Source organism: Trachypithecus francoisi, unplaced genomic scaffold (genome assembly GCF_009764315.1).
Source record: "Trachypithecus francoisi isolate TF-2019V2 unplaced genomic scaffold, Tfra_2.0 Lachesis_group18, whole genome shotgun sequence".
Lineage (NCBI taxonomy): Eukaryota > Metazoa > Chordata > Mammalia > Primates > Cercopithecidae > Trachypithecus > Trachypithecus francoisi.
In genome coordinates this window covers 14,957,242-14,982,436 of record NW_022681463.1, presented here as the reverse complement: position 1 = coordinate 14,982,436, position 25,195 = coordinate 14,957,242, and the positions used below count along the sequence as shown (strand labels likewise).

The window sequence follows — 25,195 nt, the reverse complement described above, 5'->3', positions numbered from 1 at the left end:
TCACTCTTGAATATAACCATTATTTCCAAGGTGAGTTTATAGGAGTGATGTGTTAGGGCCTATTTCCCAACATGCTTTTTATCCTTGAGTGCTGTGGATCAAAATCTAATAACTTTAGATCTTTATTTTGAAATCCTGTATTCTCAGGAGGTAGAGCTTCAGAATTTTAGTAGGTACATGCTAGATTCCGTTCTGTGAACAGAAAGAGCAGAATCTTTCTGAACAGACAGAGCAGAACCAAAAATAATGGCATTGACCATCCTTTCAGGCTGGAACAGCAACAAACTACAAAGACAGAGGCCTATTATGCCAAACACTTATAAAACTGAATTTATGTAATGGGACAGTTTCCTCATGTTTCAATGGATAATCACACTAAACTACTTTGCTAAGTTGAATCCAGCAAGTTCTGCTTACAAAAGATAGCTTTCAAAAAAAAAAAAAAAAGTCTTTGTAATATCTGTCAGTTTAGATGGGATATATTGAATAAAAATGTCACTTAAAATTTTGTTAATTTAAAAGAACATTATTTTGATAACAAAATATTTCACCATTCTCTCACCACACCGTATCTTGAGAGCAATCTCCTATGCCTTCTCTACTACATGACAGTGATGTATTGAAGAAGTTTGTGCGTGCGTGGAAGGATTTTGTAAATTTCAAAGTGCCACACTGATATTGGTTATACTTATCTATGGTGGGCCTTACGCTTTTAGGGGCAGTTTCTGCTTTGACTAAGCAGCTGGGCCACTACTTACCCGCTGCCAAACAATTCTAACTGCAAATATCCCACTGTTGAAGGAATTTTTTTTTTTTTTTTTTTTTGAGACGGAGTCTCGCTCTGTCACCCAGGCTGGAGTGCAGTGGCCGGATCTCAGCTCACTGCAAGCTCTGTCTCCCGGGTTTAGGCCATTCTCCTGCCTCAGCCTCCCGAGTAGCTGGGACTACAGGCGCCCACCACCACGCCCGGCTAGTTTTTTGTATTTTTTTAGTAGAGATGGGGTTTCACCGTGTTAGCCAGGATGGTCTCGATCTCCTGACCTCGTGGTCCGCCCGTCTCGGCCTCCCAAAGTGCTGGGATTACAGGCTTGAGCCACCATGCCTGGCCGAAGGAATTTTTAATACTTCTCATCAGCCTTCTCCTCACAGTGGGCAAGTTAACACACAGCGCATCCTTCTCAATTCTTTTTACATGTTGTGACTTTTCTCCTTTTCCCTTAAAACTGACTTTCCTCAGTTTTAATTTTTCATTTCAAGTCAACTCAGGTATATAATTAAAATTTCCTTGAATCTTGCTCCCCTTCAGGATGACTTTCCTGTTACTCAGTTACTGATCTTGAAAGTTTCAGGAATTATCGGGTAAACATCACAGTAAAACATTTAAAAGTTTAGGTCAGAGGAAACATATCGCACAAACTATCTGCTATTGTATAACTGTTTTTATTTAACATAATGGGAGGATTCTGACAAGAATGTTGATCAAGTCAGATGTCTTTATTTTTAATGATGTTTTGTAATATGAAAAACAAGTCTTTCTAGGGACACTATTTTTATTTCTATTAACTTTTTTATTTTTTATTTTTTTGAGGCAGGGTCTCAGTCCCATCTCCCAGACTGGCGTGCAGTGGTTCGATTTTGCCTCACTACAGCCTCGACTTCCCGGGCTCAGGTGATTCTCCCACCTCAGCCTCCCAATTAGCGGGGACTACAGGCTTGCGTCACCATGCCTGGCTGAATTTTTTTGTATTATTTTTTTTTTAATGGAGACAAAGTTTTGCCGTGTTACCCAGTCTGCTGTCAAACTCCTAGGATACCCACCTGGGTTGTCCTCCCAGTTCTGGGATTATAGGGGTGAGCCACCGTACCCTGCCATATTTTTCTTAACTTTAAATTTTGAAATGGTTTCAGACTCACAGAAAAGTTGTAAAAATATTACAGGTAATTTCTGAATACACTTTGCTCATATTTACCACATTTGCTTTATCTTTCTAACTATATCTGTATTTACTGGAAACATTTCAGAGTAAGTTGCAGGCCTGGTGCCCCTTTACTCCTAAATATGTCTGTACTTCCTAAAAACAAGTACATTTTCTGGTTTAACTATAGCACCATAATCAAAATCAAGATTTGAACATTAAAGTATTACTGTTGTCCAATTTAGGGACTATATTCAAATTTCCCCAGTTGCCTCATTAATGCCTTTTGTGGTAAAAGAAAAAAAAAATCTGGCTCAGCATCCTGCGTTGCATTTAGTTGTTATATCCCTTTCTTCTCTCTCCATCTGGAATAATCCTTAGTCTTTTGGTCAGTTGTGATCTTAACATTTTTTAAGAGCATAAACCACTTATTTCATAAAACGTCACTCATTTTAGGTTTGCCTCTTTTCTCATGTACTAGATTCAGTCTTTGCATTCTGGGCAGGAGTACTGCAGAACTGACACTGTCCGTCTGTGGGCACCATGTTGGTAGCATGAAGTGTCTCTTTATCCCATTATTGGTGGCGTTGGCTTGGTTAAGGAGGTGTCTCTGGCGTTTCTACACTGTAGACTTTCTATTTTTCCATTTGTCCTTGATAAAGTATCTTATAGGGAGACACTTTGAGACTCTGTAAATAGCCCAGCATACTTTCACTCACTAGCTTTAGCATACTTCCTAGTTTGTATTTAATGAGGAATAGGCTAAAGATGACAATGGCAGTGTCAGAGTTTGTTATAATTTTTAGAATCATGACGTAGGTAACAGCACAGTGCCAAGGAGATTTAGTTTTTCTAAGCTTATTCTGCTACCGAAATGAGATACATTCAGCACTCAGAGATGAAGCATAACCTAATTTACCTCACAGTTGCATTTGACAAGCTTAGTTATATTTTGGGAAATAAATTTGAAGCAACAGATGAGCAAGAGGGAGTGGTAAGAGGTTTGGACACAATGCTAATAGTGACAGCTTGATGGTGATTAAGAACACAAAACTAAATTAAAATAGCAAGTAGATCTATAAAAAGCCAGCCGATTGTTACCATCTAGCGTAGGTGTATGGAACTAGACATATTTATTCTAGTCCATGAGGATGATTATGGCATGGGATATTATGAGGCATGATTATGTCCTATAATATGGCATTTGATAATTTTTTGTACCTGTTAGAACAAAAGACTCATGGTGAGCTAGGGATGTAACCAATACAAATGAATTTATCAACAACTGTTAGACTCTGCAGTGTGGCACTCCCTTGAGAAATTTGTCTTTGAGGACTCAGGTATTATGACTTGGTAGGGCTTACTCCTTTTTTGTGAATGTGATTTTTTTTTTTTTTGGTGGGGGGGTTCAGGCTTACTGTTACTCACTAAATCCCAAGATTTATATATTCATATGCTAATATGTTAACAATGCAAAACAGTGCTCTCTGGTGGATCCCTGATTTGTGTGCTTTTTAGAATGAGCGCATTGCTGTCGGGTAGGAAAAACATATGAAACCAGGTTCTAAAATATTTGTGTGTTGAGGATGGAGTAACAATAAGGGAATTCCATTTTGTATTTTGAATGTTTTTAAGGCATTGTTTCCAAAAGTGTGTTCCATGGACTTGGCAACTCATAAAGGTACTTTGCAAAAGGAGGAGGAAGTGCTGCACAAGGCCCTTCTCTAGGAGAGTCACAGGACATATGGGCATGCTAATGACAAGAGTCTTTCCTAAACAATCTGTTGAACTGAGATTAACCCGGTGTTTCCCAAATAGAAGTGACACAGAAACCTTTTCCCCCCACATTATAGCCCTCACAACAGATGCTTATTAGCATCAGACTTCTGTAGTTACATTTTTCTTCTAAGTGGGACAAGATGAACTTGTTGGTTTACCAGACACCAATTTTTGACTTTTTTGTTTTTTTATTTTTATAACCTTTTGGTCAAGTTAACCATCTTTTCCCTCCCTTCCTTCCATCCGTCCTTCCCTCCCTTCCTCCCTTCCTCCCTCCCTTCCTTCCTTCCTTCCTTCCTTCCTCCCTTCCTCCCTTCCTCCCTTCCTCCCTTCCTCCCTTCCTCCCTTCCTCCCTTCCTCCCTTCCTCCCTTCCTTCCTTCCTTCCTTCCTCCTTCCTACCGTCCATCCTTTTGTTCCTTCATATAACCCTGTCCTATCACTTAAGTATTGAGCTTAACTTACAGAGAGAAACCGTTGCAAAGCATTTGGGAATAGAGGGATATTTGTGATTATTTAAGCAATGTTGTACTTATAAGATTTCTGGTAATAACACAGTCTAAAGGAAAGGTTTCATATCTTGTGGAGTAGCTTTGGAATCCTATGTATTAGAAGGATTTCTTTCGAAAATGTTTAAAATTTTAAGTTTTACTTTAAAGAAGTTGATTTCTTTTACCTGGAAAATTCAAGCAAGTTAGACTATTTTGTGGACTTATGCAGTACTTGTCAAAAGGTAAATGTTTTTTAAAATTTCTGTTAGTAAGGATTTTACCTTTAGCAGCTTATTTTAGTTATCTGCTTAGTTGCTTCTAATTTGAATTACTTGTAGCTCCCTAATTTAGATTGTAAAATGCTATGGATCTGTTATATGACTAAGTTTAGAACACAGTGGGTCTACTTTTGGATCCCATTCAAAGTGGATCTGATGTACCTATTTTTTCCTACACAGTTACAGATCCATCTTCAAATTTGGATCTTGAAACCTTGATAGTAATATGCTTTTAAAAAGACGTGTATACATAATTGTATAGCTATTGCATATACTTTTATGCATACATTTCTTTCATATACATTTCTGTCAGGAAGATCAGGAAGATAACGTCATCTCTGCAGTGAGATAAGTTCCAGCTCCGTTTCAACTGCTTACGATAGGTGTGAATCTGTATTTGTTGTTCATTCATTCAATATATATTTATTTGCCTTGTATATGTATGTGCTTATATGGGCACTGGTCATAGAAAAAGGAAACTGAATGGTTCACTTAACTCTTAAAATTGTCTTTTCGTCTATCAGGGATGTGTGAATAGTATTGATGTAAAGCACTTGGCACATAGTAGGTTCACCTCTTTTTTTTCTTTTCTTTTCTTTTTTTTTTTTTTTGAGATGGAGTATCGCTCTGTCACCCAGACTGAAGTACAGTGGTGCAATCTCGGCTCACTGCAACCTTCTCCCATGTTCCAGCAATTCTCGTGCCTCTGCCTCCTGAGTAGCTGGGATTACAGGCGTGTGCCACCACACCTGGCTAAATTTTTTTATTTTTAGTAGAGATGGGGTTTCATCATGTTGACCAGGCTGGTCTCAAACTCCTGACCTCAAGTGATTCTCCCGTCTTGACCTCTCAAAGTGCTGGGATGACAGGCGTGAAGCACCACACCCATCCAGGTTCACCTCTTGAGTCAAGTGCTGAGATGTTTTCTCACATGAAATTGGTTTCTAGTAATAATAGAGGGTTTCTTTTTTTTTGCTAGTTACTTTCTTATTATATTTATCTTATAAAGTCTTGGTTCTTACAAAATCATAATTTGTTTTCAAAAATGTATATTTTAAACTCCTAATAAGATCTTTATTTAGTGTCACATTTATTTTATGAAGGGTAGATGCTTATTTTAGTGATAATTTGTCATTAAAATTATGTCAAAATGTCTTAAAATGTTGTTGAAACTGTAAACAAACTCATAACACACACAAAGCTAATTATGGATGCCATCTGTTTATTTTTACAAAGCTTTTTTTTAAGACTATGGCATTGTCTGCTTATAATAAGCTTCAAGATTATTATAATGACTAAGTCCTATCCTTCAATTAGTGTAGTTGAAGATGGGAAGATAATTTGTTTGTTCACTGACCTTTTCCTGTGTCAGAGTGTATGAAATATGACATGTCATGATAAAGAAACTATTGTGAAGTGCATTTAGAAGATACTTAGTTTTTATAAGAAAAAATGGCATCAAAGCAGCACATGTGGCCAAAGTTTTGTTTAAATTCTTAGAACGTATTCAAGGTTTTAGATGAAAGGTAGATAATTCACACTTTTCCAGTGACTTAAGTGGAATTAAATTCTTAATTCTTAAATTCTTTTTTTTTTTTTTTTTTTTTTTTGAGACGGAGTCTAGCTCTGTCGCCCAGGCTGGAGTGCAGTGGCGCGATCTCGGCTCACTGCAAGCTCCGCCTCCCGGGTTCCCGCCATTCTCCTGCCTCAGCCTCCCGAGTAGCTGGGACTACAGGCGTCCGCCACCTCGCCCAGCTAGTTTTTTGTATTTTTTAGTAGAGAGGGGGTTTCACCGTGTAGACCAGGATGGTCTCGATCGCCTGACCTCGTGATCCACCCGTCTCGGCCTTCCAAAGTGCTAGGATAACAGGCTTGAGCCACCGCGCCCGGCCAATTCTTAAATTCTTAACTCAAGGTTAAGAATTTCTAAGTGATCCACCAAGTTTATGTTGACATGTATCCCTGTTTGTGTATCTATAAGTCAGCACATGTTTTTGTACATACATATCTCTTGTGTTAGTGCAGAAGGCCAGGTACTTGTATGACAGCATCAGCCCAAGTAGTTATCAGCAGTTTGCTGAGAGAGCAGAGCGATCACACTGGCTCCGTTTTGCAATTGTGCCTGCTAAGCATTACCCAAGTCAGTGTGGAGGGAAAGCAACCTGAAGGATCCATCTGCTCCCTTCTGCTACGCTGCCTTGATGCAAGATTACACTAATCTGGCTGCTTGTCAGGACGGGTTAGTGAAAGCATGCAAGTGGGTGAGACTTAGGGTGGACTAGTGCTTTGGAAAATCGTAAGCTGCCCCTCTAGATGCCATGTTAAGTGCAGCAGAATAGGTTGATTATCAGCCACATCGAAGATTGCAGTGAAATAAATGTATAATTTTTTGGTTAAGAATTAGTTTCAAAACTAAAATTCTTAAATATTGTTGGACCACAAATAAATCAAAATTGAGAAAAATAATACAGATAGTTTACAAATACTTTTAGGCATTAGTTTTTTTTTATGATTTGTGTATTGTGTTCATTCTTTCATGTTATTCCCCTAGCTCAAGCGTTTTACTCAAGTATGTTTAAATGTTACATCTAATTAACTTCATTTTACCCAAAAACTTTTGTGATTTTTCTTGTTTCTATTTATTTATCTTTTTCTACACCTACTGACTGGCAGACCTTGGCTTTGCAGGTTGAGCATCCTGTCACAGAATGCATTACTGGCCTGGACCTAGTCCAAGAAATGATCCGTGTTGCTAAGGGCTACCCTCTCAGACACAAACAAGCTGATATTCCCATCAACGGCTGGGCAGTTGAATGTCGGGTTTATGCTGAGGTAAAAATGAATAGTGTTGGGAGGAAGGGTGGTGGTTGTGTCCAGAGTCATAAGACCTGGTATAGCCAAACAATGAGGTAAAGTTAGGGTTTTATAACGTTGCCAGCTATTGGATTGTGTAATCCATAATTAAACCAGAAAAAAATTAGATAATTTTGACCTAATTCCAGATAGTTTTAAATAATTGGGTTTAGTTAATTGTCATGTATTCGTAGATGGGAAAATAGCTACCAATCCTTTAAGAGGCAACAAAGCATTAGTTAAATATTCTTGAGCTTGAATGGACCATGGTTTTTGTTTTGTTTGCATTTTCTTTGTTTATTTTCAAACAACACTAAGAAGTAACATTTATTTCCATGGTTTTTTTTTTTAAATGCCCACCTTGGGTACACATTAGTTGTTGATCGGATACTTAAAATTTTTCCCAACATTGTTTTTTGTATAATTTTCTCCTTTATTATTATATGAAAATAACAATCAAAATTTAAATTGTAAAGCTTTAAGTAAAACTTGTACTCTTAATTTATAATTTTAATTATGGGTTTTACTCATAAACTCTCAGTTCAGTACTTTTAAATGCTTTTTTCAAATGACTAAAACAGAATGCAAGGTAACATTTGTACTATTTTTACTTTTTGACAGCAAAAATGTCTGTCAAGATTAAAAATAAATCAATGTCTATGTTTAAGAATACTGAAAGCTGGTTTGAAATATTTTTCAAGGAGTTCAAAAATATGTTTTGGCATGACTGTATTGCTCTTGCTTTTTTCATATTTTAAGTAGTATTGCTTTCATTCTTATGACATTGAACCTATTTATTCTGATGATCTAAGATATTTACAAATGAAGTACATATCTAGTAGCATGTGCAAAGTTTTTTTTTTCAGGTCTTTATTTGAAGAACCCAAATTCTCAAGTTTTACCATATGTGAGCTGTTTGAGAAGTAAGAAAAACAAATATCTTCAGTGTACCACATTTGTTGTTCTAAACTTGAGTATGTTTTGATGTAGGGCCTAGGTTATTTTATTTTTTGCCCAAGGCATTCTAAGAAGTTTTATAAAATGTTGGAATTTTACCAATTTCAATAAAGTATGAACAAGGTCAGGCTAAATTCTGCTTACAGTTCTGTTTGATTTTTAAGTACATTCTAAGTTGTCTAGAGTAAAAGACAATAATATTCTGAAATCTGTGATTTGGTAAATACCATATGTCGAAAATAGACCTATAAATGGTTCTTCATTGTGTAAATATTTAACCTTACTTGTGCTGATTTATATTTCAAAGACTGTGCTTCCTTTCCTTTGAACTTTCAGGACCCCTACAAGTCTTTTGGTTTACCATCTATTGGGAGATTGTCTCAGTACCAAGAACCATTACATCTACCTGGTGTAAGTCATTAAGCTGTAATACCAGCTGAGGGGTTACACTCGTGATTTATGTCATGCTTTTATGTTAAAGCATGTCAACACCCAAGGGTGTAAATTGAAGGACAAGTGAAATTCGTGGGAATCATGGTTTTTGTGTTGAAAACAAATTTTTTTCAGTATTTTGCGGTATTCAAGAAAGTCAGAAGCCACTGGACAGGGGAAGCCTGGAGACGTCTGATGGTATAAATGATAGCTTACAGTGTTCCCAATTCTTTTGAAAATTATAGTAAAAAAGACTGTGAATCCTAAGAATGAGAAATGATGTTTTGTATTACAATTTAATCTTTTCAATAAATCTAATCCAACCCTGCTATGTAGTCACTTGTCAAGAAATTCAAGCACAAAATCTGTTCCTTAATTGAAATTTAAGGAAATTGAATTGATTAAGGCAAACGAAGTGTGTCTCAGTCTATTAAACCTCATGGACTTTAAGGAGTGCATATCATTTATATCAGTTGAAGAAAAGTGACCACTGTCCATTTTATTCCATAGCTCTTCTATATTTAATAGCTATTTTAAAAATAGTTTTTGTTGCAAAAAAAGAACAAGGACATACCCTTTTTCTTAATCAAGGTAATAAGCGCATATATATATGACATTATGTTAGCTAGTAGATGACAAGGCTGTACCATCTGTGAATATTCAAATTTTTGATTACTGGCATGAAGATGGTGAAAGATTACAGGAAGAATTCTAAATCTGAAGATGTTATTGGATATATGATTTATTTCACTTTTTAAATTGTTTTTGCCCATGTGCTTTCTAAAGGGACTTGACCCTTTCTAGGCTTGGAGACTCCATGCTGTGTTCAAAGCCAGAAGGCAGAAAAAAAATTGTAAAGATTTAACAGGCATTATGTGACGTTAAATAGCAGATGAGCAAACAAGTATCGTAGGGACATATCTAAATACTTCTTTAATCAAACAAAATAAGTATTAAATAAGAATTCAGAATGATTACTCTAGTCGTTAGAAGTTTTCACCATGTTGTAATAGCTAACAAGATGTCAAACATTTTGCCCTTGCAAGTTTTTGCAATTTGCAATTTTCAAACGTGAGACCTGTTGAAAGTGCAAGTGATAATGGACAAACTATACCCCCTACAGTCTTCGTCCCACCAAATCTTTCTTCAATTAATGCTGCAGCAGGAGTTTTATGTAATAACATTTGCAGTTGTGAGCCATCCATAGAAAGAAAAAACAATTAAAATGCCTTAAATGTTCTGCTTACTGCTGTTATTTGCTTGTGTGAATGTTGCATGTCAGCTAAATGGACCAAGGAATAGATAAAGTGATTGGGTGCAGGAGAGTGCACACTAAGCTTTGTCTATCATTATTGCTGGGAGCAATCAAATTGATGTCAGCAGGACAGTAGATGCGTTGACAGCTGTAATTATGTATCTCCATGGTGATCACTTTTGGCCTGTCATGGAGGCCCACGAGTCCCCTCCCTTGGAAGCATTTAATCAGATTGGGCTGTCACTTGTCAGGTAGACATGGTGGGCTGGGAGTTGTGCTTAGGGGGAGAGGTGAATTGAGAATGAAGGGTGGGAGACGTCTGATAGTTTCACAGCGTCCACTGTGGTACTGAGGACAGAAATTTTAATTATGCGAGAGGTTTCTGAGCAATGGTTTGAGAATCTCATACAGAGGTGCTTGGGTGTTTTGTTGTGGTTGTTACTGTTTGTTTTTCTTCCTTGCCTTATTAAAACTAGAGCAGTCAGTTTACCTTAGAAAACAATTTTTGGCTCTTACCATTTTTGGTCACGAAACTGCATACTTAAGAGCTAACTTATGGTTTGTACTTTTCACATGCTTCATTAAGCCTGACATTTATTAATATGGCAGAGGTGAAGATTTCCTTTTTTATTTTTGATCATCATCTTTTGTAAATTTGTTATTTTCAGACCACAATTTTGTTCTGCTCAGAAATTTGGTTCTGATTTCATTTGACTTTTTTCTTAAAGCTTTCAGTGCAAATTTGTATAGCCTTTCATGGAGGAATGGAGACTTGATCTGACTTCACATTGGTTATTAAGAAATAAAAATATAGCTGATTATTACTTGGAAAAAACAGCATAAATAGTAAATTATAAATCAGAGTTTTCATACTGCGGTGCAGTTTTTAATTGAAAATACTGATTTGCTTCTACAAAGATACATGTTGATTATATATATCTTGATTTTATCCTGTGTATTTTAAAGTTAAGATGACATAACTTCTGTGATCATAATATTAGTAAATAACAAAGACAATTACATTTAAGAGCTCTAGGTAACACCTTATAGGATGATAGTATTCAAGGCAACAGAAGTTTTAAGTAAGGAACTATAGGAGAATGTAATAAATACTCTTTATTGTCTACGTTATTTTATTTGTGGGTTGAACATCTAAGTTCCTCCTAGCTTTGTAGCAGTTTATGTAGCAAATGATAGCATGTAGTTAAAGTCAGAAGTTTTAGAACTTGTATCAGTCTTATTTTTAAACACAGCGTTAGCAAGCATGCTATGGTTTTAAAGATGACATAGTGGTCAAATTAGCTCTTTCACTTTTTGGTATTAAAATTAAGAAAATGAAAACTCACAGCTATCTTTTCTGTTATGTAACCTGATTACTAGTTGCCATTTTGGGGCTATTTAATGTGGGGAAAAGGTAGATTGTGATTTTATTGCTTTTAAAGCTGCTCCATTAATTTTTTTCTAGTTTTTGTCAACACTGTGAATTTCATAGAACATCAGTTTATGTCCTGAAATATGTTTTCAGAAAATAGAAAGCCAAGTATATTTCGTAAGTGTGCTGAATGATTTTTGTTTAAAATTCAGATTTTTGTATATGAATGTGAATACGAGTACAGATATCTGTGTTTTTGTTTGTGCTTGCAAATACAGAAATAAAAGCCCCTCCGGTATGTCACAGCGCTCCTTTTACAGCCTTACAAAGAGAATAATAGTAGTGTGAATTTTAAGAAAATGAAACTATAGCTTGTCTTCTGATGTCACCGTATAATAAAGCCATCATTATACCCTCATGTGGATATCCTAGACAAGAGGTTCTACATGTGGTCCCTTGATAATTGCCTAAATTAAAATATTAAAGGCCTAACAGCCGCTGTGTTGACCTTTTTCTGCCTTGCTGCAGACAGATGAGCTGCTGTTTATTGGGAAGGCTTCTTCCCACAGGTGGAAGGCTACGTGAGCTTCCGCTCTTCTCTTCCCACCCCTTTACAATGTTGGGCATCAAAGTCCTGCTGTTCCAGCAGCTTTGATTCAGTTCCTCCGTCCTCAAGACCCCTAGGATGTGCCTGACGGTCTGAAGTATTTTGATTAGCTTTTAAATACTTCAGATTCCAAAACTTCTTTCAAATAATTTAATAAATATTCTGTCCTCAGTAACTGCTCATTTTTAAAGTTTTGCATGGCTAACCTCCGTGCCTTGCTGCTGGTGTCAAACTGGGAAATGAAAACAAGAATCAGCGATGTACTAACTCACTCGTTGGCTGGTTAACAGCAATCAGCCTCTTCAAAAGAATATTTTGAACTTGTGCTATCCCCCTACCCCACACCCCATGAAAATCACAAAATCAGAACTCTAATTGGGGCTTTACAAAGCAAAGCCATAGGAAAAGCTGTGTAAACATTAAAGCCTCAGGGGACCAACAGTAACAGAAAAATAGTGTTTTACAGTGGAGAGGGTGAGGCAAAAAAGGAAAGTGTTACAGACATGAAAGGCTCAGGCCCATGTTCCTATGGAGCTGAGGAGCAGGCTTGACTAGGGGCCTCACTGGCGGGCCTAGAAGGGTCCGGTGGGGAGTGCAGTTAGCAAGGGCATCGTCCATGCCATGCTTCAGCTGGAAGACACCGTCAGAGAGCCACAGCATCCTGGCATAGTGATGTAGGAAGTCTTCATTTTTTATTTTTATTTTTGCTATTTCTTAGTTTCTTCATTCAGTGGCAGACCAAAAAATGTGTTGCATTGCGTATTAAAGGATCAAGATTTTAGGTGGTTTGCCTATTTTCCAGAACTTAAAATGTTATTTGAGACTGAAATTCTCTATCCATTTTCTCCATGGAAATGAAATTTGTGATTACAAAAAAAATCTGCACAATATGAATTACTTTTCTTTTTTTCTTTTTTTCTCCCAGGTCCGAGTTGACAGTGGCATCCAACCAGGAAGTGATATTAGCATTTATTATGATCCTATGATTTCAAAAGTTAGTTTAATTTCTTAATGGATTATTTGATTTCTTCTGAAAAATCAGTGATTTTAAAAAGTCTGGAACTGGGCCTTTATCTGCATCATATGCTATAAACAACTAATTATGCACTGATGTAATGCGAAAGCAGAGCAGTTTTTTCTCTTGAGAGAAAGTTCAGCATTATGTTAGTTTGCAGTACTCCTCCTCCCCAACTAAGTCATATCACCACCATCACACACACATGCATGAATGGTAGTAATAATAAACTGTTATTATATTATTGGTGCCACCCTAACTCATCGCAATGAGAAGGAATTAAGGTTTTTTTTTTGGCCATTGGCAGAAATTACCTGACATGAAAGTATGAATGAATGGCAAGAGTTGGACTGATAGGCAGTGTTTGTTAGAGTATTTTTTGATCTTTTCTGTTCAGTTTTTACAAATTACCAATTATGTAAGTAGATTTGATGTAAGAGTATAAGATTCGTTTTGCCCACCTGTCTTTTTGAAGTTTGACTTTCCAGAATAAATGAATTGAATTTTTGGATCTTTAACCTTGAATTTTTGCATCTTTAAATGCTTAAAACCTAAAATGCTAAACAATTAAGCTAAAATGCTGTAACAATTAAGATTGTGGATTTTATTTTTATTTTATTATTATTTTTTTGAGATGGAGTCTCACTCTGTCCCCCAGGCTGGAGTGTAGTGGCACGATCTCAGCTCAACGCAAGCTCCGTCCCCCGCCCCGGGTTCAAGCGATTCTCCTGCCTCAGCCTCCCGAGTAGCTGGGACTATAGGCTTGTGCCACCAAGCCCAGCTAATTTTTTTACTTTTAGTAGAGACGGGGTTTCACCTTGTTAGCCAGGATGGTCTCCATCTCCTGACCTCGTGATCTGCCTGCCTCGGCCTCCCAAAGTGCTGGAATTACAGGCGTGAGCCACCGCGCCCGGCCAGATTGTGGATTTTTTATTTTGAAAATCTGTATTCTCTGAAGTGATACATCTGTATTGAGGAATGATTTCTTTATTGAACCCTGTTTCTCAAGATGGCTTTTCCCCAAGTGCCCTTTTTAATGTTGTACTTGCAGTAAACAAACCATTTTTTATCTTTCTTTTTTCAGTTAAGGTTTTAGTGCTTTTTTTTTTTTTTTTTTTGATAATAGAGTCTCACTTTTTCACCCAGGCTGGAGTACAGTATCACTGTCTTGGCTCAGTGCAGCCTCGACCTCCCAGGCTCAAGCAGTCCACCCGCCTCAGCCACCCAAGTAGCTGGGACTACAGGCGTGTACTACCATGCCGGGCTATTTTTTTAATATCTTTTGTAGAAATGGGGTTTCATCATGTTGCCCAGGCTGGTCTTGAATTCCTGAGCTCAAGCAATCCACCCACCTCGGCCTCCCAAAATGCTGGGATTACAAGCATGAACCACCGTGCCTGGCCTGAGTTATTAGTAGTATTAAAATAAAGTTTAGGTCTTTTGTTTATTAGAGAACCACCATTTAATTTAAAAATAAAACCATGTAAAAATATTGTAGGTTGATTTTTAAATATTCAATTTTTAGATGAATGTTTTTCTCTTCAGAAAAATGGCCTACAAATTAATTTTCAAATTTGCTTGATATTGAAGAGCTAGTAAAACCTACTAAAATAAAGACAATCTATAGATTGACCAAAATAACTGTCAGAAAAATCTTTAATGAATAGTTAAGGTCTTATTTCATTGCTAAATTGTAGAGATATGGATAAGTAGGCACTAAATCATGTAGAATGGTAAGACTTTTCTGTTTTTTTGATTTCTGAAAAAGTACCGTTTGCTTCTGTATATATTATGTGTAACACTGCGAATGATTTCTAAGGTAGTCGTCTTCTTTCTTTATACTTTTATTTTTGAGACTTTACTTTTTTTGTTAGTTATGAAAGCGTTAAGGGCTGGACGCAGTGGCTCATGCCTGTAATCCCAGCACTTTGGGAGGCTGAGTTGGGTGGATCACCTGAGGTCAGGAGTATGAGACCAGCCAGGCCAACATGGCAAAACCCTATCTCTACTAAAAATACAAAAAAATTGGCTGGGCGTGGCTACACATGCCTGAAATCCCAGCTTCTCAAGAGGCTGAGGCGAGAGGATCACTTGAACCTGGGAGGTGGAGGTTGCAGTGAGCCGAGATTGCGCCGCTGCCCTCCAGCCTGGGCAACAGAGCAAGACTCCATCTCAAAAATAAAAAATAAAAAGTAAAGAAAGAAACTGTTAGCTATTCAGGGTATCAAACTTGGAAACCACAGAAAAATAGGGAAAAAATGTCTTATCTAATCCTCACCACTACCCTAGATGTTCAAATCCTATCTCAAATATTCACATTTAGCTGTATCTCCTTTTAAATTTTTTCTATACTTTTGTTACATTTTTGTTTTTGTAAAATCACTCTTTACTATGATAATGAAATGGAGAAAAGTCTGAAATAGCTTGATTCTAATATGTATATACTTAAAAAATCATAATTGACATATTAAAAACTGAACTATCATAAAATTTCAAGATATATTTAGATATCTGTTATGAAATATTTTAATTTTTACTAAAATGAATCATTTAACATTGTTCTAAATATATATATATATATATATTGAGTTTTTTGTTTGCTTGTTTTTAGCTAATCACATATGGCTCTGATAGAACTGAGGCACTGGAGAGAATGGCAGATGCACTGGATAACTATGTTATTCGAGGTAAAAACAAAGATTTGCACTCTTTGGTTATTATATATGGCGTCCAGTTCCAGAGAACAGCCTCGGTTTACTAATGAGAATATGGCAGGGCACATTTGCTCACTGTATGCTTAAAGAGAAATAAGAAAAGCTTCCATCCATCCAGCCACCATACTAAGTATAGGGGTTTCATTTTCCTTGGCAGTCCTGTACTTTACATCTACTTCTTAAGTTATTAAACTTACAATGTATGATCTTTCCTAGGTGAGCATCTAATATTTTGTGGGTACAATTATGTATTGTGTGTGAAATGAGAGCCTTCAAAGTAAAGAACCACTGACCAGTGCAGTTTGAAAGCAGTTTTGCTAGATTATTGTGTATGGAGTGTTTGTTGCTGTTGTTGTTTTAAAGTAGAAAACTTGAAAATGTATGGTGATAGAAAGTGTAATGACCTACATTTGACTAATTTGGGGAAAGAGGGAATAGCTCTTTGCTTCTGTGATTAGAACACATTACAGACTGTCTTCTAGGAAGTGCAGTTTTGTTACCTCCTGTTCATATATGATAGTTCTAATGCCTGACAAAATGCGAGACTACCAGCCTTTAGCATGTATAGTGATAAATGAATTAGAAGCAGCCATTACATTGAAATAATCAAAGTACAGTTACGCTTAGACCCCTTAAGGAATTAAATTACATTCTATATTTTAGCAGCTTTCCATTAATAATGAAACGCTTACTTTAGTGCAACGTAAATCTTCATCTTCAGAATAACAGGCTTTAACACCAGACTTAAAGCGTAAGTTCACACTGAATTGTGAAAGAATAGTGTGGTCAGAGAGCATTCCATAGGGAAGACTGGCTTCTGTATAGTTTTGTCCTTTTCTAGTGGCTCTCTGGATGTAGCAGTAGGCTGGTAGGCTAGATTTGGAGGCTGAAGTGGTATAATAGTAGTGGAATAAGACTGCACAGTCCCCTTCAGGACCAAATGGAACTTTTATGAAGGTTTTGAAAGTCCTCTTTTTGCAGTAGACAACTTTTAGGTACCCAGGAAATGGACTGAAGCTTTGTGTGAAAAAGCAAAAGTGCTTTATTTTCAGGGCACATCCTTCTCCGAGACAGGAAGCCCAGCTAAGCAAAGGAGCATGTCAGGCCTTTGCTTTACCTCCCTGACTGAGTACCTTTGTGCAGTGAACCATTTGTACAACTGTACAGTAGTACCCAGGGTAATTAGTGACTGTATTTTCACATCTACCCTGCTTATTTTTATCTAATAATATTGAATTACATCATGTAATCCACACTTGCCCTTGCCTTTTCTCTTTGAGTTTTTCCCTGTTAGATCAAGAGGCTGTCTTCCTTCCCATCCCCCACCGCCAACCCCCCCCCCCCCCAACCCCTTTTTTTGAGATGGAGTCTCACTCTGTTGCCCAGGCTGGAGTGCAGTGGTGCAATCTCGGCTCACTGCAGCCTCCATCTCCCGGGTTAAAGCAATTCTCCTTCCTCAGCCTCCCCTCTTCCCTTTTAGCATTACCCTTTTTTCTTTCCATTTGTTAACTAACAAGTGATGGAGATTCTAATTAATCTTGTGTGCTAGTGATTCATCCTTGTGAACTAAAGAAAAATAATAAGATTTTGGCTGGGCACGGTGGCTTACACCTGTAATCCCAGCACTTTGGGAGGCTGAGGCGGGTGGATCACTTCAGGTTCGAGACCAGCCTGGTCAACATGGAGCAACCCCATCTCTACAAAAATACAAAAAAATTAGCTGGGTGTGGTGGCGCATGCCTGTATTCCCAGCTACTCAGGAGGGTGAGACAGGAGAAGCACTTGAACCCAGGAGGCAGAGGTTGCAGTGAGCCAAGATTGTGCCATTGCACTCCAGCCTGGGTGACAGAGCCAGACTTCACCTCAAAAAAACAAAAAATGAAAATTGAAAAATAATAAGCTTTCAAGTGAGCCTAGGTATAACTTAAAAGAAAATCAGCAACATTAATATCCACAGCATCTAAAAACTGGAAAAATCCCCTTCACATTCTTTCTAGCTCATTTTCTACTGTTTTTTTTTTTTAAGCCTTGATTATGGAGTATTTTCTGACTTCGTAACTTTGCTGTTTTCACTGTTTTAAGCAAATGCATATTTTCTCTATATACCCAACATACGTATTTATCTGTATAACCAGTTCATGATGGTTACATAGGCCTTGAGGAGGGCGTCTTTTTTCTTACAGAAGTAATATTGCTGTGGAGAGGTCTTTAGTGCGTATTTGGAACACACGTTCAGTTTATGTGAGTTTATCTATGTTTATCTATATATGTGAGTTTAGATAGACATAAATAAGTTACTTGGGAAGATTATTCCTAGAGGACATTAAAGTATTTGTAAGCACATTCTATGGGAATTTTCTTCCTTTTTGTCTCTGCATTTTTATTGTGGTAATTGAAATACTGGATTTTGGTTAATTTAAGTTGTACTCTAATGTGCTTGAACAGTAAATCCATGAATTTGAGAGTCTGAGTAAGAATATTTTGTCAGAACACATCTCTGTTAAACTCTGATATAATACGACATAGTGGCGTGGCGTGGCATCTGGGCAGTTTGTCAAAATATTAGATTAGTTTTGGTCCAAACTAGAAGTTATTTATCTACTCCATCTGGCTTCTGAAAGGAGTATTCTTTCATATTTACATAAATACCCTGTCATGTTTTATACTTAAATGGACATTATTCCACTAATTTGCTTACTATACTTTATATATATAGGTTCACCAGTTACTAGTTTTTAAGTGACTAAAGTACAAAATAGGCTTGCCGTTATTCTCCTAACTTTATACATGTCACATGGAAAAAATGTGTTTCGTTGTATAGGTGGATTTTTCTAGGCTTAGTCTGAAATTTTGCCTTTGAATTACTGTGATGTAGTAGACAGAAACCAGACAAAGCTGGGTTCATAGCCCCTGTCCCTGATGGCCAGGCACAGTGGCTCACACCTGTAATCCTAGCACTTTGGGAGGCTGAGGCAGGTGGATCGTGAGGTCAGGAGTTCGAGACCAGCCTGGCGAAGATGGTGAAACCCTATCTCTACTAAAAATACAAAAATTAGCCAGGTGTGGTGGTGTGTGTCTGTAATCCCAGCTACTCGGGAGGCTGAGGCAGAAAATTGCTTGAATCCGGGAGGCGGAGGTTGCAGTGAGCCTAGATTGTACCACTGCACTCCAGCCTAGGCGACAGAGTGAGAGTCCATCTCAACAACAACAAAAAATTAAAGAAAAAAAATTATGTGATTTTTGTCAAATGACTTTGTCTCTCTGAATCTCATACTCCACATTTGAAAAATGGAGTGATAGTCTCTGCCGTATAAATTACTGGTGAGGATTAACTGAGGTTAAGTATATAAAGGGCTTGGCACCACACTGGCTTATGTTGTTCAATAACTTTAGTTCTCATCCTTGATATTCCTCTCTCCTCACACTTATAAAACCATATATTTAAAAATCAAGGCCAGGCGTGGTGGTTCACGCCTGTAATCTCAGCACTTTGGGAGGCTGAGGAGGGCAGATCACTTGAGGTCAGGAGCTCAAGACCAGCCTGGCCAACATGACGGAACCCTGTCTCTAGTAAAAATACAAAAATTAGCCAGGCATGGTGGTGGGCGCTTGTAGTCCCAGCTACTCAGGAGGCTGAGGCAGGAGAATCGCTTGAACCCAGGAGGTGGGGGTTGCAGTGAGCTGAGATCACGCTATTGCACTCCAGCCTGGGCAACAGTGTAAGACTCTGTCTCCAAAAAAATAAAAATAAAAATTATGTGTTATAAATCACATTATCAATCCATTAGTCATATGAAATTTACTAAACCAAAGATAAACAATATTGAAAGACCATTTTAGGTAATTTCTAATACTGTGTGCTGAAGTTATATGCTTTCATTGCACCCTGTTCAAATACTTCTGCAGAACATTTACCATCACTGTAAAATTAAAGTATTAATTGTGTACTTAACTGTGAAATGTTGGGTTATCCTTTAAGAATATTAGGCACATGAGGACACTGATGATCTTTATCTTGTTTGCATGGGTATTACTGGTGCTTAGCAGTGTCTGACACACGCTAGATGATTAATAAATGTTTGTTGGATGAATGAATGAGTGAACGAGTGATACTATCCCTGATTTCAAGGAGTTACTAATATACTTGGTGTGAAAAACATATGAAAAGATAAGTATAATATTAATGTAGCTTCATAGGTGCCACAATAGGGGATTGAAAAAGTGTAGTGGGAGTTTAAGAAAGAGGCTAGCATATCTTTCTTTTCTTACTTCTCTTGGTCCTTTGAAAGTAAAGAGTACTGCTTTAGGACTCATAGGTGTCTCTGTATCTCTTGTCAAGAGTACCTCACTTTGTTCTGCCTTCAAATGATCCTCAGAGTGGCAGCATTTTTAAAAAGACTGGTAATGTCCTGTGTAGGTGACCTAAAGGGGATGGACACACTCAAGCATCTTTGCAGTATCACTTGTTATAGTATTTTGGGAAAATAATCTGGTGTTAGATGTTAAAATAAAAGTACATGCCCTCTAACTCAGCTGTTCATCTTTTGTAAATCTTTCCTATAGAGTTAAAAAACTGAATTATGAGCTTGTTCACCATGACATTTACAACAACATTGTTTGTAGTAGCCGAAATGCTGATCAGCCACAGTGTCCACTAAATGGATGAATGACTGAGTAAATTACAATGCATTATTACTGTAAAATACCACGTAGCTGTGACTTAAAGACCTGTCCGTATGGATTGTTAAAGTAGAAAAGCAATTTGCAGTCAAGTGACATTCTCATATCACTTGAACCATCTTCTCATCCTAAAATATTTTAAATTGTGTTGGATGAGCACAGAGAAAGGTGTGGACATCTACATATCACAATGATTTCTTTTTTTAAGGTCAAAGGATTTATCAAAGAGGGGTTTTTCTTGACACATTTCTCTTAGACTTTTTAATTTTAGGTATTTTCAAACCTATAGAAAAGTTGAATGAATAGTGCTGTGCATGCCTGTATAATCTTCACCTAGATTATTATTTAATTAACTTTTTTGATATTTGCTTTGTTTTTCTACTTCTCCCTTTCTTTGCCTTTTCCTCCTCCTTTCTCACCCTTCCTCTTTCCTTTCCTCCCTCCGTTCTCTCCTCTGTTTTTCTCCTGATCCATTTGAAAGAAGGTTGCAAACATCATGGTACATCACTCCTGAATACTTTACCAGGCTTCTTAAGGGGAAGACCATGGTCCTGTAACTGGATTTTTCTTGTGTACTGCACAGATAAAAGTCAGTTTATTGAGACAGCATTATTGCAATAAAGAGTTTAATAAACACAGGGCTGGCTAAATGGGAGACTGAAGTTTTATTACTCAAATAAATTTCCCCCAAAATTTGGAGGCTAGGGTTTTTAAAGAATAATTTGGTGGGCAGGGGGCCAGGAAGTGGGGAATGCTGACTGGTTGGTTTGGGGATGAAATTATAGGTGCTTGAGGCAGGGTCTTCTTGCTACCTTCAGTTACTGGGTAAGATCACAGAACTAGTTGAGCCAGTTTACTGGTCTGGCTGCGTGACTCCTGAGCCGTAATTTCTAATGTTAGTTTTACAAATGCGGTCTGTTCCCCAGGCAAGGAGGGGGTTTGTTTTGGGAAGGGGCTATTATCATTGTTTTATAGTTAAAGTATAAATTAAATTGTCTTATAGTTAGCATGGCCTACACCCAGCAATGAACAGGGGCAGCTTGGAGGTTAAAAGCAAGATAAAGTTGTTTAGGTCAGATTTTTCTCTGTGTCATAATTTTTTTAATGGCCATTTCATTCCTGCAAAAAAGTACAATACCATCATTACACTCCAAGGAGAATTGACAGCAACCTACCAGTTTCATCTCATGTCTTGTCCATATTTAAGTTTGTCCCTCAGAGTCTTTTTTTTTTTTTTACTGTTTTTTAATCCCATCTGTGGCCCAAAGTTACACAGTGTCTTTGATTATGTCTCTTTATTGTCTTGCCCTCTTTCATATTTCATTTCATTAATTTTCGGGAGAGTTCACTGCAGTTGATTTGTAGAATGTGGCACATTCTAGATAGAGAGTGTCAACATTGGTTCAGTAAAGGCACTTGTGAAGTGATTCCAAGGATGAGGGTTGTAGGTGATAATTTGCAATATCACTCTCAGAACTCATGGAAACTCTTTGCTTACTATTATCGGTTTATCATAAAGGATACAGCTTGAGAGTAACCCAATGGAGGAGATGCATAGGGCAAGGTTTTGGGGAGGGGTGCAGAGCTTCCGTGCCCTCTCCAGATGCCCCACCCTTCAAAACTTCCATGTGTTCACCAACCCACAAGTCCTCTGAGCCTTGTCCTTGGGTTTTTATAAGGCCTGAATAGGTAGGCATGATCGATCCTGTCAGTCTGCCATTAGTTACCAAGTCATTCTTCAGTCCCTCTCCCCTTTGGAGGGTGGGCGTGGGGCTGAAAGTTCCAACTCCTTAATCACATGGTTGGATCCTCTGGCCATCTGCTCCCATCCTCCAAGAGTCGTCTCATTAGCATAAACTCAGGTGTGATTGAAAGGAGCTTGTTATGAATAACAAAAGATGCTCCTCTCGCAACAGTCATTTCTGTGATATTCTTGCCAAAAATGTACAACCTGAATATAATCATGAGGAAATATCAGACAAACCAAATTGAAAGACAATCTACAAAATAAATGGCTTCTTCTCTTCAAACATGTCAAGGTCAGGAAACACAAGAGTTGAGCAACTTACGTAGATCAAAGGAAACTAAAGACATATGACAACTAAATGCAGCGTGTGGTCCTGGTTTAGATCCTGGACCAGCAGAAAAATGTTTTTCTTTTGTATTAAGGGTCAGAAGTGGGACAATTGGTAAGATTTGAATAAGGTCTGTAGATTACGTGATAGCAATGTCAGCATTGTTAGGCTTGTCTGATTTTGATCCTTGTACTGTGATTATAGAAGAGATATACTTTGCTTTTAGGAGATGTACACTGACATATTTAGAAGTAAAATGACATCTTGTCTGCAACTTACCTTCATATGTTTCAGAAAGAAAATTATGTATCTGTGTATAAATAGAAAAAAATAGTGACAAAGCAAATAAATGTGATAAGATGTTATTTGTAGAACCTGCATATATAGTAATTCTGTTTACTGTTTTTTACATTTTGAAATTATTTCAAAATAAAAAATTTAAAAAATAGGGAAGAGCAAGTACCCCCACTCTTCACTAATAGTTAAAGAATAGGCCGGGCGCGGTGGCTCAAGCCTGTAATCCCAGCACTTTGGGAGGCCGAGACGGGCGGATCACGAGGTCAGGAGATCGAGACCATCTTGGCTAACACAGTGAAACCCCGTCTCTACTAAAAAATACAAAAAAAAAACTAGCCGGGCGAGGTGGCGGGCGCCTGTAGTCCCAGCTATTCGGGAGGCTGAGGCAGGAGAATGGCGTGAACCCGGGAGGCGGAGCTTGCAGTGAGCTGAGATCCGGCCACTGCACTCCAGCCTGGGCGACAGAGCCAGACTCTGTCTCAAAAAAATAAAAAATAAAAAATAAAAAAAAAAAAAGAATAAAAACAGAGATGCACTTGGGATTTTGAACTTAGATACTACTTCTCTGGCTAATTCTGAAGGATAGGCAGGTTTAAAAACTTGCTTTATAAAGGGCAGAAAAGGTAAGACAATGTCTTACAAACACTGTCTTGTTTGGTAACTGCTTAATTATTCAAATATGAATATTTTTTTCTGTGCTGATTGTGAACTTTTGTTAAGATAGAGAAACTTCGAAGCAAAAATGTAATTCGGTTAAAGTGAATTTCGAAATCCTCATGAAATAAGAGTGCTTTTGGCCTCTGTTTGATCCTGGCAGCATGTCTAGCTGATGTCTGGGCAGTGTTTTGGAACCAGCAGGCAGTCAGGGGAAGGCCACTCCTAGGGGCCTCTTCTCTGTGGCCTGGTCGTGATTTCCCGTACAGATGGGACCTGGTGAACTCTGCCAGAGGTCATCCATGACTCCCAGTCCACACCTCCCAGTCATAATTTTTACGAGTATGTGATTAATAATATCCTTGAAGTTGTAAACTAACTCTCAAAGAATACCTCTACTGTCCCCGTACTATTTAAACAAGGATCTGTTCAAATAGTGTGGTCTTTCCTGGGATGTGAAAGAAAGAAACTGAAAGCAAAATGGTAACTTTCAGATCTGTGTGATACTGTTTAGTGCTTCAGTGATTCTTCCCATCTATCTGATCTTTTGAGCTCTTAGATATAAAATAATTTTCTGATTATTACCCTCTTTTGGCTTTAGGATTAATTAATGGACAGTAGTTTTGGGAACAGTTAGTTGAGGCATAGATGTTTGTTGTCTGCCGTGAGCCATTATCTCACCATATTGGCTTTAGGAAGGAAAAAAAGATAACGTTTTAGTTTTGCATAGTCATATATAGTATTTTATTTAGAAAACATTAAAGAGAAAATGGTTTTGTGTTTTTATTTTATTCTTTTTTTTTTTTTTTTTGAGATGGAGTCTCGCTCTGCCGCCCAGGCTGGAGTGCAGTGGCCGGATCTCAGCTCACTGCAAGCTCCGCCTCCTGGGTTCCCGCCATTCTCCTGTCTCAGCCTCCCGAGTAGCTGGGACTACAGGCGCCCGCCACCTTGCCCGGCTAGTTTTTTGTATTTTTTAGTAGAGACGGCGTTTCAACGTGTTAGCCAGCATGGTCTCGATCTCCTGACCTCATGATCCGCCCGTCTCGGCCTCCCAAAGTGCTGGGATTACAGGCTTGAGCCACCGCGCCCGGCCTTATTTTATTCTTAAAACATCATTTAGTGAGATGAAAGTCTGTATTTTTATGCTGTATTTACTATTCAAGTAGAAAGATTTTTAAAAATTCCATGCTTCATTTATGTGCTTGATGGCTCTGTTCTTTGATATCCAAAATGTAAATTAATATTTGCTTTCAATTCCTTTGAGTTACATTTTTCTCAAATCGACACCTATTTTTCAGCTTTGGATACGGAGGACAAATACAACATGTCATTTATCCTGTGAAACTGCAAGCATGTTAACTTTCTGAATATTATCAGTCACAAATTTGGGGCATCAGAAAATAATCTCTTTTTCGTTCAAATTATCATTAACTATTTCTGAAAGCTATATTGTATTTTAGTGATGACAGAGTTTGGTTCCAACTATTTTAACATTGGCCACACAGGGAGCTAAAAAATTTATACCAGCAATAGGCTGTAACCTGAAAGCCAGTAAAGTTAAATATGAAATATTAAGTATATATTTGAACAGTATTACTTCTTTCTTTCTTTTTTCTTTTTATTTTGACATGGAGTCTCACTCTGTCACCCAGGCTGGAGTGCTGTGGCACAGTCTTGGCTCACTGCAGCCCCTGCCTCCCAGGTTCAAGCAATTCTCCTGCCTCAGCCTCCCAAGTAGCTGGGACTACAGGGGTGCGCCAGCCACAACACCCAGCTAATTTTTGTATTTTTAGTAGAGACTGGGTTTCACCATGTTGGTCAG

At 37.8% G+C, this 25,195-nt stretch overlaps 1 protein-coding gene across 3 annotated transcripts in view; it reads left to right on the top strand.

The window, feature by feature from the left end:
- Nucleotides 1-25,195, top strand: part of PCCA (propionyl-CoA carboxylase subunit alpha) — a 457,788-nt gene that overhangs the window by 214,339 nt on the left and 218,254 nt on the right. For all 3 annotated transcript variants that reach the window (XM_033177344.1, XM_033177343.1, XM_033177345.1), the window contains exons 13-16: nt 7,151-7,294; nt 8,609-8,683; nt 12,864-12,932; nt 15,565-15,640. In XM_033177344.1, the coding sequence (XP_033033235.1) occupies nt 7,151-7,294; nt 8,609-8,683; nt 12,864-12,932; nt 15,565-15,640 (364 nt within the window). The remainder of the gene's footprint in view (nt 1-7,150; nt 7,295-8,608; nt 8,684-12,863; nt 12,933-15,564; nt 15,641-25,195) is intronic.